This window comes from Chiloscyllium punctatum, chromosome 49 (genome assembly GCF_047496795.1).
Source record: "Chiloscyllium punctatum isolate Juve2018m chromosome 49, sChiPun1.3, whole genome shotgun sequence".
Taxonomy (NCBI): domain Eukaryota; kingdom Metazoa; phylum Chordata; class Chondrichthyes; order Orectolobiformes; family Hemiscylliidae; genus Chiloscyllium; species Chiloscyllium punctatum.
The window spans coordinates 13,894,179-13,912,236 of NC_092787.1; the positions used below are offsets into that span (position 1 = coordinate 13,894,179).

Consider the following 18,058-nt stretch of genomic DNA (forward strand, 5'->3'; position numbering starts at 1 on the left):
AGGAAAATGATTTCCTTCTGGGCTGACAGTGTGTGTGGCCCCAGCCTGCATTTCTCAGTGAAAGATACATGGACTGGGATGTTAAAACACCGGGAATGTTCCACAGCCTGCTTGCTCGCTCACTGACAGAGGGCAAAACAGGCAGTGAGGTAAGATTGTAGGATTGTGGGGTACATAGATCAGAAAAAGCAATCAGGAAGAGGTAACTTTACCTTCCATTCTTTGCTTCCAGGCTCATATCTTGCAGTTTAAAGTCAGCAGCAATTTCTACTGTGGCAGGAGATTTTTCATTGCCCTCTGAGCCTTCAGTCCTTCTACATGCCTCCTTCTTCCCAGTCATTCTCTGGCAGTTACTATTTTCCAGTGTTGGCTCTTGGTCCTCTTTACCCAAATTCATGAGATTGGTGAATGACTGACTGTTGTCATGGTCAGTCCATGTGCTTGGCCTACCAGAAGCAATCGGAACACTTCCTGGGGTTGAGGTGGAAGGCTCATTCATTATCAGATTGTGGTGGTGAAGAGTCAATGACGAAATTTGTTCGGAAATGGAGCTCATACTTGGGTCAGCTGAGGAAATAACAAAAGAAAAACATTATTTAGTGAATTATAAGTTTCCACCTCCTCAAGGTTAGAATCCATTTATAGTAACGACCTTTTGCACAGGCATAGAGTCATTTTATATAGAAATAATTCTCAAATTTTGCAACTAATTATCACGATTTTTCACTGATATTAGAGAATAGTATGTTTGGAATTTGTAAAGTGATGATTCTAATCAGTGTTTTATATCACACCAGAGGCAAATGCTAGAAATGCCGACTCTACATTTGACATAGTGCAAAGGTTTATTGTAATGTGTCGACTCGTCAGATATTCCTTTATCCCACAACTACAGCTAGAGGATACATTAACAACTGAAGTGACCTCATCCCTGGACTTCAGGCTTTTATAAAATTAGTATCTGCTGTCTTCACCAATCAGCTTCGGGGAAGTGGGTTGCCAATTTAGGTACATAGTTCTTCAACATTTCTAATTAACTGAGAGTGACTGGGTTTCCTTGGGGAAAACCAACAGTTAGACCCGGAGAGGTGCTGCTCATTCTTTAAAACTAACTGCTTGGGAGGAGATTGGTAGCCTGAGGAGCAGATCAAAACTGGAGTTGTTTAGGCAGTGTGGGATGCTGGGAAATCAGGGAGGTCAGAGGCCTCATCGAGGTGACCTTGGAAGGGATAGCTTGGAAAGAGGGAGTTGCCTGGTCAGTACCCAGAGCAGCCAATCAGGTGCAGACCATCCCTGTTGGCAAGCTAATCAGCCAATGACTGATGTCAGAATCTTCGAGATCAACAGCACATTGGTCGATACTAGTCAATAATAACTATTCTAATCCCATTTTCCAGTACTTAGCCCATTGCCTCGTATGCCTTGGCATCACAAGTACACACCTAAATACTTCTTAAATGTTATAAAGGTTTCTGCCTCGTCTGAACAACAACAATTATTCGCCCATCAAGACACAGCAGAATCAGTGGTGCCTCTGTTATCATTCTTGCTCATGATGAGACCTGGAGAACTCTGGTGAAAACTGCTCAAGCTTATCCTACTCAGTGAGTTTGACTAGGCTGCAAATTACTTTTGATTTGTGATTTTAGATTACTTACAGTGTGGAAACAGGCCCTTCGGCCCAACAAGTCCATACCAACCCGCAGAAGCGCACCCACCCAGATCCATTCCCCTATGTGTACCCCTGCACCTAACACTACGGGCAATTTAGCATGGCCAATTCACCTGACCTGCACATCTTTGGACTGTGGGAGGAAACCGGAGCACCCGGAGGAAACCCACGCAGACACGGGGAGAATGTGCAAACTCCACACAGTCAGTCACCTGAGGCGGGAACTGAACCCGGGTCTCTGGTGCTGTGCCACCCATAAAAGCAATGTCCAAACAGGGACTTGAACCCTGGACCCTCAGATTAAAAGTCTGATGTCCTGCCAACTGAGCTATCTGGGCTCTGAACTTATTTATTTTATTGTCACATATACTTAAGTACAAAAATACAGGAGTACAGTGAAAATTCCATGTCACCACACAAGGCACCATCCTAGGTCCAAGCATCTTGATACAGAATCATAAGAATGAATTAGAAAGAAAGAACAAAGTTAAAAGTCAAATACTGCAGTAATTATAGTATACGAAAGAAGGTTAAAGTTACACATTGCAGACTTTCTTAGTTTTAAGTTAAAAATAAAGAAATAGAGCTGGAAGTTCAAAGATTACAGTCTTTCTTAAGTGCTTAACCCTGCTGGGAGCATACTCAAGGCTGGAAATCCATACTGACGCCACACCGGGTCTGAGTTGAGTCTGAGGCTGGCAGTCAGAGGGTAGAGGTCCATGACCAGGAGAACAAAGGAGAGAAGCAGGAACCATCATGCCCCATCACCCCCAACTGTGTCCCTGCTGAAGTCTGCTCCACACTGCTATCTGGCAGAAAATGGCTCATTCTTCTCCTCTCACTCTCTTGAGATGTCTGGAGTCCACTCCCTGATGCAGACTGGCTACAAATGGATCATTCCTCGACAGGTATCACAGAGAGTGTGCGTGTGTAAGTGAGTTGAAGCAGTGTGAGAGAGAGTGAAAATAAGAGTGATAGAGTCATACGACATAGAAACAGCCCCTTCGGTCCAACTAGTTCACATCAACCATGTTTCCAAACTAAACTAGTCCATTTGCCTGTATTTAGCCCTTATATCTCCAAAGATTTCCTATTCACATACTTTTCCAAATGTCTTTTAAACTTATAACTTGTAGTCATTGTATTTATATGGTGAGTACGGTTGAGTTTCTAGTGAATGGTAACCCCAAGGATGTTTATATCGGGGGATTAGTGGTGGTAACCATCGAATATCAAGGGACGGTGGGTAGATTGTCTCTGATTGGAGATGAGCATTGCCTGGCATTTGTGTGGAGCAAATGTCACTTGCCACTTGTCAGCCCAAGCCTGGACACTATGTCCAGATCTTGTTGTATTTAAACATGGACTGTTTTGGTATCTGAGGAGTCATGAATGGTGCTGAACATTGTACAATCATCGGCGAACATTCCCACCTCTGACCTTATGATGGAGGAAAGGTCATTAATGAAGCAGCTGAAGATGGTTGGGCCTTGGACACTACCCTGAGGAACTCTTACAGAGACGTCCTGGAGCTGAGAACTCTGACCTCCAGCAAACGCAACCATCTTCCTTTGCGCCAGGTACAAATCCAACCATTTCAAGGATTTAACATCACTGGATAGAATACAATACTCCTGGGTCATAAAAGTCATCATATAAATGCAAGTCTTCCATTTTCTATAAAATTGGACAATATGGCCTTGTTGAGCCTCTGGAGTACTCCTTACCTGCCAGCTGTGCACACATTCTGTTCTCAAAATCCTTCAGCTGCTTGACCAAGAGGGAGACGTGTTGTAGGAGATCTCTGTTCTGTAGGATGAGCTGGTGAACACGGGCCTGCGACTCGATTCTAGCTGCTGTCTCAGCCGATAATTGATCTTTCAGCAGATGCACCTGGCACAACAAAGAACTAAATCTGTCATTCATGAACAAGTAGAGGTTTGTACCCGGTGAGGTGCCTCCTCTATCCTACACCCACACCTATTGAGATCGACGATAAAGTAAATAAGCTCACAGCTCAGTGAACAGCTTCAGGCAACTGCTGAACGATACCTTCAGATTTCAAACATGTATGCTTACGTCTGTTTGACAATACCTAGACTGTGCTGTTGTGATACAACAAAGCAGCTAATCACAGGTGATATTCATGGCTGAATAAAGACACTGTTGCTTGGTAAATACTGTCAATGTTTTCTCTGCATAATGTTGAATAGCAGTAATGATCTATGTTTACTCTCTCAGACATTCAGGCCTTTTCCAACAATAATCCCAATTTATTCCTGTTTGGCCCTGATAGTATGAACTTAATTCCATTCTTGCGGACTACCTTATTTAGAAAGTCCAATGCAGCAAACATCAATCAAGCAGCTAATTGGCTAAAGTGACAAGTCCCTGGAGAGATCAATAATTTTAAGAAATAAATTTGAATTTTCAGTGAAATGACAAGAATCCAACTTCAAAGAGTTTTACTGTAATAAAGAAAACCCATTATTTAATGCATGAAACTTCAATTCCACACAACTTAAAACGTTTCCTCATAAAACTTATAAAACCATCAAAAATCGCTTGCCCCCCTCTGCAAAACCCATGTGCTTATATTTCACACTGTTAGAACATAGAACATAGAACATAGAACAATACAGCACAGAACAGGCCCTTCGGCCCACGATGTTGTGCCGAACTTCTATCCTAGATTAAGCACCCATCCATGTACCTATCCAAATGCCGCTTAAAGGTCGCCAATGAATCTGACTCCACCACTCCCACGGGCAGCGCATTCCATGCCCCCACCACTCTCTGGGTAAAGAACCCACCCCTGACATCTCCCCTATACCTTCCACCCTTCACCTTAAATTTATGTCCCCTTGTAACACTCTGTTGTACCCGGGGAAAAAGTTTCTGACTGTCTACTCTATCTATTCCCCTAATCATCTTATAAACCTCTATCAAGTCACCCCTCATCCTTCGCCGTTCCAACGAGAAAAGGCCGAGAACTCTCAACCTATCCTCGTACGACCTACTCTCCATTCCAGGCAACATCCTGGTAAATCTTCTCTGCACCCTCTCCAAAGCTTCCACATCTTTCCTAAAGTGAGGCGACCAGAACTGCACACAGTACTCCAAGTGTGGCCTAACCAAAGTCCTGTACAGCTGCAACATCACTTCACGACTCTTGAATTCAATCCCTCTGCTAATGAACGATAATACTCCATAGGCCTTCTTACAAACTCTATCCACCTGAGTGGCAACTTTCAAAGATCTATGAACATAGACCCCAAGATCCCTCTGTTCCTCCACCTGACCAAGAACCCTACCATTAACCCTGTATTCCGCATTCTTATTTGTTCTTCCAAAATGGACAACCTCACACTTGGCAGGGTTGAACTCCATCTGCCACTCCTCAGCCCAGCTCTGCATCATATCTAAGTCCCTCTGCAGCCGACAACAGCCCTCCTCACTGTCCACAACTCCACCTATCTTTGTATCATCTGCAAATTTACTGACCCACCCTTCGACTCCCTCATCTAAGTCATTAATAAAAATTACAAACAGCAGAGGACCCAGAACTGATCCCTGCGGAACTCCACTTGTAACTGGACTCCATGCTGAATATTTACCATCTACCACCACTCTCTGACTTCGACCGGTTAGCCAGTTTTCTATCCAATTGGCCAAATTTCCCTCTATCCCATGCCTCCTGACTTTCCGCATAAGCCTACAATGGGGAACCTTATCAAATGCCTTACTAAAATCCATGTACACTACATCCACTGCTCTACCCTCATCCACATGCTTGGTCACCTCCTCGAAGAATTCAATAAGACTTGTAAGGCAAGACCTACCCTTCACAAATCCGTGCTGGCTGTCCCTAATCAAGCAGTGTCTTTCCAGATACTCATAAATCCTATCCCTCAGTACCCTTTCCATTACTTTGCCTACCACAGAAGTAAGACTAACTGGCCTGTAATTCCCGGGGTTATCCCTATTCCCTTTTTTGAACAGGGGCACAACATTCGCTACTCTCCAGTCCCCTGGTACCACCCCAGTTGCCAGTGAAGACGAGAAGATCATTGCCAACGGTACTGCAATTTCCTCTCTTGCTTCCCACATAATCCTAGGATATATCCCGTCAGGCCCGGGGGACTTGTCTATCCTCAAGTTGTTCAAAATGTCCAACACATCTTCCTTCCTAACAGGTATCTCTTCTAGCTTATCAGTCCGTTTCACACTCTCCTCTTCAACAATACGGTCCCTCTCGTTCGTAAATACTGAAGAGAAGTACTTGTTCAAGACCTGTCCTATCTCTTCCGACTCAATACACAGTCTCCCACCACTGTCCTTGATCGGACCTACCCTCGTTCTCGTCATTCTCAGGTTTCTCACATACGCATAGAATGCCTTGGGGTTATCCTTGATCCTATCCGCCAGGGATTTTTCATGCCCTCTCTTAGCTCTCCTAATCCCTTTCTTCAGTTCCCGTCTGGCTATCCTGTATCCCTCCACTGCTCTGTCTGAACCTTGTTTCCTCAACCTTATGTAAGCCTCCTTCTTCCTCTTTACTAGACATTCAACCTCCCTCGTCAACCAAGGCTCCCTCACACGACCATTTCTTTCCTGCCTGATCGGTACATACATATCAAGGACACGTCGTATCTGCTCCTTGAAAAAGTTCCACATTTCCACCACATCCTTCCCTGACAGCCTATGCTCCCAACGTATGCTCCTCAAATCCTGTCTTACAGCATCGTAATTTCCCTTCCCCCAATTGTAAAAACTTCCTTGTTGTGCGCACCTATCTCTCTCCATAACCAAGGTGAAAGTCACAGAATTGTGGTCACCATCACCAAAATGTTCACCCACTAACAAGCCCACCACTTGTCCCGGTTCATTACCGAGTACCAAATCCAATATGGCCTTCCCTCTGGTTGGACAATCTACATACTGCGTTAGAAAAGCTTCCTGGACACACTGCACAAACACTGCCCCATCCAATCTACTTGATCTAAAGAGCTTCCAATCAATATTTGGGAAGTTGAAGTCGCCCATGACTACGACCCTGTGGCTTCTGCACCTTTCCAAAATCTGTTTCCCAATCTGTTTCTCCACATCTCTGCTGCTATTGGGGGGCCTATACTAAACACCCAACAAGGTGACTGCACCTTTCCTATTTCTGACTTCAGCCCATACTACCTCCAGAGGCAGATCCCCCTCAAACTTCCTTTCTGCAGCCGTTATACCATTTCTAATTAGCAATGCCACCCCCCCTCCTTTTTTACCACCCTCCCTAATCTTACTGAAACATCTGTAACCAGGAACCTCCAACAGCCATTCCTGTCCCTCATCTATCCATGTTTCCGTGATGGCCACAACATCGTAGTCCCAGGTACCGATCCACGCCTTAAGTTCACCCACCTAATTTCTGATACTCCTTGCATTGAAGTATACGCACTTGAGCCCATCTCTGTTTCCGCAAGTAGTCCCTGTCAGTGCTACCTTCTCCACAGCCTCCCTACAGTCTTGGACATCCTGACACACAGCTAGCTTCCTTCAGTGAACACCAACTCTCCCACAGATAGTCAAAAGCTGTTTTCCAAATCCCAGTTAACTGCTCCTTTTATGTTTCTCCAGTCTTGCAACTGTAAACTCAGGACTGACTGTCACATTAAGGGTTACCCTAGAGATTCTTCCCTCTAGTTAAAGCTACATGAACGTGTCAGTCTTCTTTCATCCTCACAAAGTTAGTTTCTTCAATCTGAACCTGAGCTCCCACCTGCCTTCTGTGTGGTGAATAATAAAGTCAGCATTTTCTCTGCTTCAGGTGCGACTGACTACCTCGATCACTCCAATTGCTGTCTCTGTCATTCTTGCTGACCTGGGAAATTCAGGGTTATCTTAAGAAACGTGCAACTTGATATCACAATAGTTTTCTATTGATTTTACCATACTAAAATCCATTTGAATGCAATGTGAATCACGTGGATTCAGGTACAAATGATATTTAGGTATTCTCTAGATCTCAACTCAATTCTATCGAGGAACAATAATGGCTTAAAATATAACAGTTTATAAAAACCTGATATTCCAACCAGGTCACTGAGTGATTCAGTCTAGCTACACCCAGCATCAACTGACCTGTTTTTGCCGGATATTCCAATGGCCTGATGGCTGGTTCTGTGGGTGGGATATGCACACAGGGATCCTGTGGGACCCCCATCATAGCAAACCCTGAAGGAATTGCCTCGAAAATTGAAGATTCCACTGGACAATTCTCTATGCCCGAACCCTCAAAGTATCCTGTTAAATTGGCAAATTCAGAGGTGCCTCCTACAGTTAAGTAAGTAATTCCACAGGAAAAGTTAGACTATTAAATACATAGTCCAACACCTGAGTAACTATTCATACTGAACAAAAACCGCCCCCAACACAAGCTTAACTCAACCCTCCAACTACACCCCCTCCAAACACCTTAGATTTCTCAGAACCTTACACGATTCCCCTCCCTCACTGCTGGACCTCCAATCAGACCAGGGACCCCTTTCTCCTCTTCTGCCAACCACACTCAACTCCACCCAGACCAGATATCTCACACTCATCCTGACCAAACCTAATCACTCTGTCATTTTCCTGGTCCCATTGCCATCTGGTGGCCCGGCAATTTGGTAGCCTACTGGCACCCTGCTCACCTGGCATCTCCCCCGACCCACCTGACACTGTAACCTATCCTTTTACCTACTTGGCACTCTTTTTATCTTGCACCCTAAACTCCCAGACACTCACAGCTACTTTACTTATCCTTTCACAGTAACAGTCAAAGTGGCTGTGTGTGATGCTGGCCCTTTAACTGGCAGAAGAAGGGGTATGCTTTGCCTTCCCTTGACTGTAGTGCCCATGAGGAGGGAAGTACAGCTCCAAATTTCTGAAGGAGTCCTAACATCACAAATGCGTGATCTTTTATTTTGCATAAAAGGAGTGGAGTGGCAATCTCCAGGCAGAAGAATCCAGCTCAATGTGTACAATTGTGAACACCTTGTACTTCCTTCCCACAATCACAATGTGGGCCCATTTTTAACCGTTAAAAAGCAAGCCACCTCAGCTCATTGGCAGGCAGGACACAATCACCTCCAACCATGCCTAACCTTCAATTCATTATTTTCCCTTAAAGCGTAGATTCCCTACAGTGCGGAAACAGGCCCTTCGGCCCAACCAGTCCACACCAATCCTCCGAAGAGTAACTCACCCAGACCCATTTCCCTTTGACTAATGCACCTAACACTATGGGCAATTTAGCATGGCCAATTCACCTGATCTGCACATCTTTGGTCTGTGGGAGGAAACTGGAGGAAACCCACGCAGACACAGGGAGAATGTGCAAACTCCACACAGACAGTCACCCGAGGCTGGAATCGAACCTGGGACCTTGGTTCTGTGAGGCAGCAGTGCTAACCACTGAGCCACCATGCCACTCCTGAACCGAAGTATTACAATCTTGTAAATTTTGTATTTGTGACATTAATATCTGTTCTATAAAGTGAAATGGGTAGAACAAAATCAAATGAACAGATGAAGTATTCAATAATGATTTGATTTATTACAGTCACATGTACTGAGGTACAGTGAAAAGTATTGTCTTACACACTTTACAGTCATATTGTGCTATACAAGTGCATCAGGGGAACTGAACAGAGTGCAGGATACAGTGTTACAGCAATGTTATCAATGGGTTAAGATAACAGCATTAAACATGAAATTAAAATCCATCTCAAATATTAGTGACATCAGCTCCCTCCTAGACATTTTATTGCATTGCAAAGTAACCATTACCTCAGATTATTGTTTCTCACTGTTGGTGATTTTGTAAGGACTCCACTATAATGTGATCACAGACGTCTAGCTGAGCTAATTTTAAACATTACAATGAGAATTTGGACAGACTCCCTATCACACAGCCAAAAATGTCAGTCTGCTCCATGGAGAATAGTCAATGGCTGATTAAAATGGCTGCAACTGCACTTTCTCTGTGACCTCTAGCCCATTATTGAGAGGAACATATTGACGAGGACTTTTAGTAGATTTAGCTGGGAAAATTAAAATGCTGTCCCTCACTCTATTAATGTCACCATGAAGCTCATTTCTATAAATCTTTCTTTTTGTTTCTTTCAAGCTTCAAGTAGACCATTTCTCTCCTCTCTAGATACTCTGCCAAGTTTCTAGTTTATTTTACCATCTCCATCTCAGTTTCTCTTTATTCTTCCATGGGATATGGGTATTGCCAACTAGGCAAGCAGCATTTGTTGTCCATTCCTGAATTTCCCTTGATCTGAGGGGCTTTTGGGTTTTTGAAAAGTTAGTTAAGAGTCAACCATATTGCTGTGGACGTGCAGTCACAAGTAAAGATGGCAGATTTCTTACCCTACATGGCATTAGTGAACCAGATGAGCTTTAAGACAACTAATGATAGTTTCTGCCATTTCAGAAGCTAGCCTTCAATTCCAAATTATATATCTATGGTCGAATTAGCTAAACTTCTGGATTATAAATTCAGCAATATTCCCACTTTGCCAGAATTTCAATCCTTCCAAATATCAACATTACTTGGATTATTGGAAGCTCCTCTGATGCTCAACTCCAGCCTAGGTGGAGTATTGGATGATCATCCTTGTCCTTTAAATCATGTTTCTCAGCTGAACAAGGAAATCTGTCCCGCTCTGCTCTATATTACTAAATTGTGCATTTTTACATGTTCCACTTAACAGGGTGAGGGCCTGATAAGTGAGTGATGGAGAAAATAGTGACCAGGAGAAGGTGTGGGGGTGTGGGGAGGTCGGTGGAGGTTCGTTTGGAACTGTATCAAACATTGGTTAGACCGCAGCAGTGTGCAGTTCTAGAATCCACATTATAGGAGGGAAGTGATTGTACCAGAGAGAGTGCAGAGGAGATTGACCAGAACATTGCCTGGACTGGAGAGTTTTCGTTATGAAGAGGATTGGATAGACTGAGGTTATTTTCCTTAGAGGAGAGGACACAGATTTAACATAATGCATGACGGCAAATTGACTAATAGTTCAGGACAAATTGCACTCTATCATAATATTACTGAGTGTAACACTCATCAAGCAGCTGTGAGGAGGGAGGTGAAAGATGACAGCAGTTTAATTTGATTGAGATATAAAATGACGAGGAGCGTAGACAAGGTGTACAGGAGAAACCTTTCCTCTTTATGGAAGGATGAATAACCAGGAGGCATACATCTGAGGTAAAGGGTAGGGGGGTCACAGGGCATGTGAGGAGTAATTTCTTTTCATCCAGAGGGTGGTGAGAATTTGGAACTCACTGCCTGTCAGGGTGGTGAAGTACGAAATCCTCATCACATTTAAGAAATATTTAGATGTGCACTTGCAATGCCAACGTATACAAGGCCATGTACTGGAAAATAGGATTAGAATGGTTAGGTGGCTATTTTGGACTGGCAGAGATTCAATGGGCCAAAGGGTTTTTTTCTGTAGTGTAGATCTCTACAATTCAATAATCAAAGGATTCTGGGTAATCCAAGATGGAGGATGGGAAAAATTTCTGGCTGTAAAGGCTACTCCTTTTTTGAGGTAATTTATGTGCTGGAGGCCATTTCCTCGAATTCCAAGAGCAGCTAGTACGGTTTCATATGCTGTTGCATTGCTTTGGAAATTTGGGAAAAAAAGTCAAAACAACAGCAGTTTTAAAAGAACAGACAAAGGAAGCACATGGTGAGGTCATTGGGGGGGAGAGAGAGAGAGAGATCTCTCTGAGAAAATTAACAAACACTGAAATTCACAAGTGATCTTGGAGAAACCGGTGGGCAAACCTCACAGCACAGAATCAGATAAGTTAATCATTGTTTTAAGTGTGGCCTACAGAGAATATGCAGTAGTGAGTACACTGGGTTCTTTCTTGATTATATGTTTTTGGAGATATGTCTCTTGATTAAACTTAAAATATAAGCCATAACTATTCATTTAACCTGGGGCGGTGTTTGTAGAGGAATAAGACGCTGTTAATTTCTGGGTCTGTAGATTGTGAAGGAGCAAAAATGGCCTTTAATAGAGTGATCTGTACTTCTTGGCAGATGTGGGAGCTTAAAGAGAGTTTAAGGGTTACTGCAGGTTATATCTTTCATAAATGCTGTTGGCTGCGAATCTTATCAGATCAAATGGATCGGTTGGAGAGACAGTTAGAAGCAATGAGGAATTTGCAACAGCAACAGTATGTGATGGATGGCAGATATAGGAAGGGGGGGGAAGTCTCAGATACAGTCACATAGATGGGTTAACTCCAGGAAAGGTAAGAGAGGTAGGCAGCTAGTGCAGGAGTCTTTTGTGGATATACCCATTTCAAACAGGTATGCTGTTTTGGAAAATGTAGGGGGTGATGGGTTCTCAGGGGAACATAGCACGAACAGCCAAGTTTCTGGTATTGAGACTGGCTCTAATGCAATGAGGGATATGTTGAGTTCCAAGAGATCAATTAGAGGATTCTCTAGTCCGAGATATAGACAGACGTTTCTGTGGCCAGCAGCGAAAAAGCAGAATGGTGTGTTGCTTCCCTGATGCCAGGATCAAGGATGTCTCAGAGAGGGTGCAGAATGTTCTACAGGGGAGAGGGGCCAGCAAGAGGTCATTGGTTCCAATGTGGACAATGACCTAGGAAAGGAAAAGGTTGAGATTCTGAAGGGAGATTACAGAGAGTTAGGCAGAAATTTAAAAAGGAGATCCTTGAGAGTAGTAATATCTGGATTACTCCCAGTGCTATGAGCTAGTGAGGGTAGGAATAGGAGGATAGAGCAGATGAATGCATGGCTGAGGAGCTGGTGTATGGGAGAAGGATTCACATTTTTGGATCATTGGAATCTCTTCTGGGGTAGAAGTGACTTGTACAAGAAGGATGGATTGCACCTAAATTGGAAGGGGATTAATATACTGGCAGGGAAATCTGCTAGAGCTGCTCGGGAGGATTCAAACTAGGAAGGTGGGGGGTGGTGGGACCCAGGGACATAGTGAGGAAAGAGACCGATCTGAGACTGGTACAGTTAAGAACAGAAGCGAGTCAAACAGTCAGGGCAGGCAGGGACAAGGTAGGACTAATAAATTAAACTGCACTTATTTCAATATAAGGGGCCTAACAGGAAAGGCAGATGAACTCAGGGCATGGTTAGGAACATGAGACTGGGATATCATAGCAATTACAGAAACATGGCTCAGGGATGGGTAGAACTGGCAGTGTAATGTTCCAGGATACAAATGCTACAGGAAGGATAGAAAGGGAGGCAAGAGAGGAGGGGGAGTGGCATTTTTGATAAGGGATAGCATTACAGCTAAACTGAGGGAGGATATTCCTGGAAATACATCCAGGGAAGTTATTGAAGTGGAACTGAGAAATAAGAAAGGGATGACAACCTTATTGGGATTGTATTATAGACCCCCTAATAGTCAGAGGGAAATTGAGAAACAGACTTATAAGGAGATCTCAGCTATCTGTAAGAATAATAGGGTGGTTATGGTTGGGGATTTTAACTTTCCAAACATAGACTGGGACTGCCATAGTGTTGAGGGTTTAGATGGAGAGGAATTTGTTAAGTGTGTACAAGAAAATTTTCTAATTCAGTATGTGGATGTACATACTGGAGAGAAGGTGCAAAACTTGACTTACTCTTGGGAAATAAGGCAGGGGTGGTGATTGAGGTGTCAGTGGGGGAGCAGTTTGGGGCCAGCGACCATAATTCTATTAGATTTAAAATAGTGATGGAAAAAGATAGACCAGATCTAAAAGGTGAAGTTCTAAATTGGAGAAAGGCCAATTTTGACGGTATTAGGCAAGAACTTTTGAAAGCTGGTTGGGGGCAGATGTTTGCAGGTAAAGGGACGGCTAGAAAATGGGAAGCCTTCAAAAATAAAATAACGAGAATCCAGAAAAAGTATATTCCTGTTAGGGTGAAAGGAAAGGCTGGTAGATATAGGGAATGCTGGATGACGAAAGAAATTGAGGGTTTGGTTAAGAAAAAGAAGGAAGCATATGTAAGGTAATAAACAGGATAGATCAAGTGGATCCTTAGAGTAAAAAGGAAGTAGGAGTATACTTAGGAGGGAAATCAGGAGGGCAAAAAGGGGACATGAGATAGCTTTGGCAAACAGAATTAAGGAGAATCCAAAGAGTTTTTACAAACACATTAGGACAAAAGGGTAACTAGGGAGAGAATAGGGCACCTCAAGGATCAACAAGGTGGCCTTTGTGTGGAGACGCAGAAAATGGGGGAGATACTAAACGAGTATTTTGCATCAGTATTTACTGTGGAAAAGGACATGGAAGATATAGACTGTAGGGAAATAGATGGTGACATCTTGCAAAATGTCCATATTACAGAGGAGGAAGTGCTGGATGTCTTGAAACGCATAAAGGTGGATAAATCCCCAGGACCTGATCAGGTGTACCCTAGAACTCTGTGGGAAGCCAGAGAAGTGATTGCTGGCCTCTTGCTGAGATATTTGTATCATCGATAGTCACAGGTAAGGTGCCGGAAGACTGGAGGTTGGCAAACGTGGTGCCACTGTTTAAGAAGGTTAGTAAGGACAAGCCAGGGAACTATAGACCAGTGAGCCTGACGTCGGTGGTGGGCAAGTTGTTGGAGGGAATCCTGAGGGACAGGATGTACATGTATTTGGAAAGGCAAGGTTTGATTAGAGATAGTCAACATGGCTTTGTGCGTGAGAAATCATGTCTCACAAACTTGATTGAGGTATTTGAGGAAGTAACAAAGAGGATTGATGAGGGCAGAGCGGTAGATGTGATCTATATGACTTTAGTAAGGCGTTCGAAAAGGTTCCCCATGGTAGACTGATTAGCAAGGTTAGATCTCACGGAATACAGGGAGAACTAGCCATTTGGATACAGAACTGGCTCAAAGGTAGAAGACAGAGGGTGGTGGTGGAGGGTTGTTTTTCAGACTGGAGGCCTGTGACCAGTGGAGTGTCACAAGGATCGGTGCTGGGTCCTCTACTTTTTGTCATTTACATAAATGATTTTGATGTGAGCATAAGAGGTACAGTTAGTAAGTTAGCAGATCACACCAAAATAAGACGTGTAGTGGACAGTGAAGAGGGTTACCTCAGATTACAACAGGATCTTGAACAGATGGGCCAATGGGCTGAGAAGTAGCAGATGAAGTTTAATTCAGATAAATGAGAGGTGCTGCATTTTGGGAAAGTAAATCTTAGCAAGATTTATACACTTAATGGTAAGGTCCTAGGGAGTGTTACTGAACAAAGAGACCTTGGAGTGCAGGATCATAGCTCCTTGAAAGTGGAGTCACAGGTTGATAGGACAGTGAAGAAAGCATTTGGTATGCTTTCCTTTATTAGTCAGAGTATTGAGTATAGGAGTTGGGATGTCATGTTGCAGCTGTACAGGACATTGGTTAGGCCAGTTGTTGGAATATTGTGTGTAGTTCTGGTCTCCTTCCTATCGGAAAGATGTTGTGAAACTTGAAAGGTTCAGAAAGGATTTACAAGGATGTTGCCAGGGTTGGAGGGTTTGAGCTAAAGGGAGAGGCTGAACAGGCTGGGGCTGTTTTCCCTGGAGCTTTGGAGGCTGAGGGGTGACCTTACAGAGGTTTACAAATTATGAGGAGCATGGATAGGGTAAATAGGCAAAATCTTTTCCCTGGGGTCAGGGAGTCCAGAACTGGAGGGCATAGGTTTAGGGTGAGAGGGGAAAGATATAAAAGAGACCTAAGGGCAACCTTTTCACACAGAGGGAGATACATGGATGGAATGAGTTGCCAGAGGAAGTGGTGGAGACTGATACAATTGCAACATTTAAAATGCATTTGGATGGGTATATGAATAGGAAGGGTTTGGATGGATATGGGCCGGGTGCTGGCAGGTGGGAGTAGATTGGGTTGGGATATCTGGTCGGCATGGACGGGTTGGACTGAAGGGTTTCCATGCTGTACATCTCTATGATTCTGAATCTATCTGTAAGGGAGAGAATGACGAGATGCAATGATGGAAAAAATGGGGAGGGCTGGTGGTGGGAAGAAAAACAATTATTTTAGCAAACAAGGGAATTAGACTTATGATCCTTTACACATAACTAAAACAAATAAAGTGGTTGAACGTGCCAGTTCATAATCCACAGGAAAAACAATGAGGACTATCAGATTCTGTGACTCTCACCCTGCCCTTACACAGAACCCAATGGTTTGTAATGACTGCAGATTTATTGTTTCACAAACCCAGCAGAAATTGATGGATGTTTTGCATCACTGGACTTGTGGAATTGCTTTTAATAGTAAAATTATTCAGGTATGACAAACCACCCATTTTTAAAGGAAAAAGGCACATGAATCAGGTCCATGTAAACCTTGTACATTTCTGACACTGCAAGAACTTCAGCAAAACTTTGCTGACAGTTGCAGGGGTTTGAATCCTATCCTCATAACCCAGTGAAATGAACATCGGAGAGGATGTGGCATAGGGTCAGCCAACAGCACCACCTCATGGTAATGTTGTACTAGCACACACCTGCAAAAAAAATACGCAGCACATCTGCATTACTCACTTAACAGCAGGTTAAAGTCTAACAGGTTTATTTGGAAGTACTATCTTACGGAGCACTGCTCCTTCCTCAGGTAGCTTCATCAGGTAACTTTCTCCATCCCAGTCCAATACCGGCACCTCCACATTTTACATTACTCACTGCAGTGATTGAACAAACAGGAGCCACAATGAATGGGAGGCTGGATTTTACTGACCTTTTGGTAACTGATCTTCCTTTCAGAGTTTTGATGTTGACCTTGTCAATTGATCCAAATCCAACTTTGAAGGTGGGAAGGAAGAATTAAAGCTAAAAAGAGGAGTTTAGCAGCACAACAGATTTCCAGGTGTATTTGATCTTTGTTAGGAACAGGTTATCGCAAAAGAACAATCTTTCTGTGTTTGCTTGGATCAGATCAAATCAATATAATCGTTCTTTTCATTGTATAAATGTGCAGTGAAAGTACAAAAGAATGAGGGGATCTTAAAGAAACATATAAAATTATGAAGGGAATAGATAAGATGGATGTAGAGGGGATGTTTCAGTTCAGTGGGGTGAAACTAGGCCAAGAGGGCATAGCCTCAAAATTAGAGGGAGCAGATTTAGAAGGAATGTCTTCACCCAGAGGGTTATGAATCTGGAATTCCCTGCCCAGTGAAGTAGTTTACACTACTTCAGTAAAGGTTTTTAAGGCTAAGATAGATTTTTTTTGAACAGTAAAGGAATTAAGGGATACGGTGAGAGGGCAGGTAAGTGGAGCTGAGGCCACAAAAAGATCAACCATGACCTTATTGAATGGTGGAGCAGGCTCGAAGGGCTAGATGGCCTACTCCTGCTCCTATATGTACTACTGCTCATTTATAAACTTAGATACCCGAAACATTAACATTGCTCTCTCTCCACAGATACTGCTGGACATGCTGACTTTTTCCAATAATTTCTGAATTAGTTTCTGATTTCCAACATCTGCAGTTCTTTGAGTTTTATGAAGAATTGAGAGTGGGCTGTTTCCTCTCTTAAAGAGAAAGATGAGGAATAACCTAACAGAGGCCTTTAAAATGCTGAAAGGTTAATAGAGTAAATGTAGGTTGGAAACATCGTTCACCTGGAGTAATCACTAATGAGTGATCAGAATGGAGACCTTGCAACAACTACATGGAACATAGAAATGAAGAGCTTGAATTAATTTAAGCAGAAGGTGAATAACTACACGGGGAACACAAGCTTATAAGACAATCTTGATAATTAGATGATGTGGTGCCAGATGAATTTCATGTGACATACAAACATTGGCATGGGCCAGTCATAACAAATGACCTGTTTATGTGCTATAAATGTGATGTATCTCTGTTAACCCTGAAGTCCTTTGCCATTGTTACAAGATGAGACAAAATGCTTGCATAGGCAGGCACATGGCACCCAAAGAGTTAAAACCAGACTGGAGTACACACCAGAAATACATTTTTGAAGAAGATTTTAACATGCTGAATCAAATTAGTTTTAACAGATACCACACAAGATATGTTACTTGGCCAGCAAAATAGTTTAAGATTAGGAGTTGGTGAAAAACAGAGCACCATTAATGAGATGCATGCTAATTTATTACTGCCTTCATCCTGTGCTTTACAACATCTACTTTTGCTTAATGAACACATTTGTTATCACAAAGCAAAAGTTTGTCACCAGGGTAAGCAATAAGTAAGCAGGGTTATCAATAATACAAGAGTACCTCATGAACATAGCGTACGTGCAGTACTTTGCATTTATTATATAATCATAATACTGAGTAGTTTTCCTCTCATCTACAAGACAGCCATGTAAAAC

At 43.0% G+C, this 18,058-nt stretch overlaps 1 protein-coding gene and 1 non-coding gene across 3 annotated transcripts in view; both read right to left on the reverse strand.

Moving 5' to 3' along the window:
- Positions 1-18,058, reverse strand: part of LOC140469305 (carboxyl-terminal PDZ ligand of neuronal nitric oxide synthase protein) — a 129,909-nt gene that overhangs the window by 10,029 nt on the left and 101,822 nt on the right. For both annotated transcript variants that reach the window (XM_072565675.1, XM_072565674.1), the window contains exons 9-10: positions 3,400-3,565; positions 213-567 (exon numbers count right to left, since the gene is read on the reverse strand). In XM_072565675.1, the coding sequence (XP_072421776.1) occupies positions 213-567; positions 3,400-3,565 (521 nt within the window). The remainder of the gene's footprint in view (positions 1-212; positions 568-3,399; positions 3,566-18,058) is intronic.
- trnak-uuu (transfer RNA lysine (anticodon UUU)) lies at positions 1,938-2,010 on the reverse strand. Its single transcript has one exon. It is a non-coding gene; the product is annotated as a tRNA-Lys (tRNA).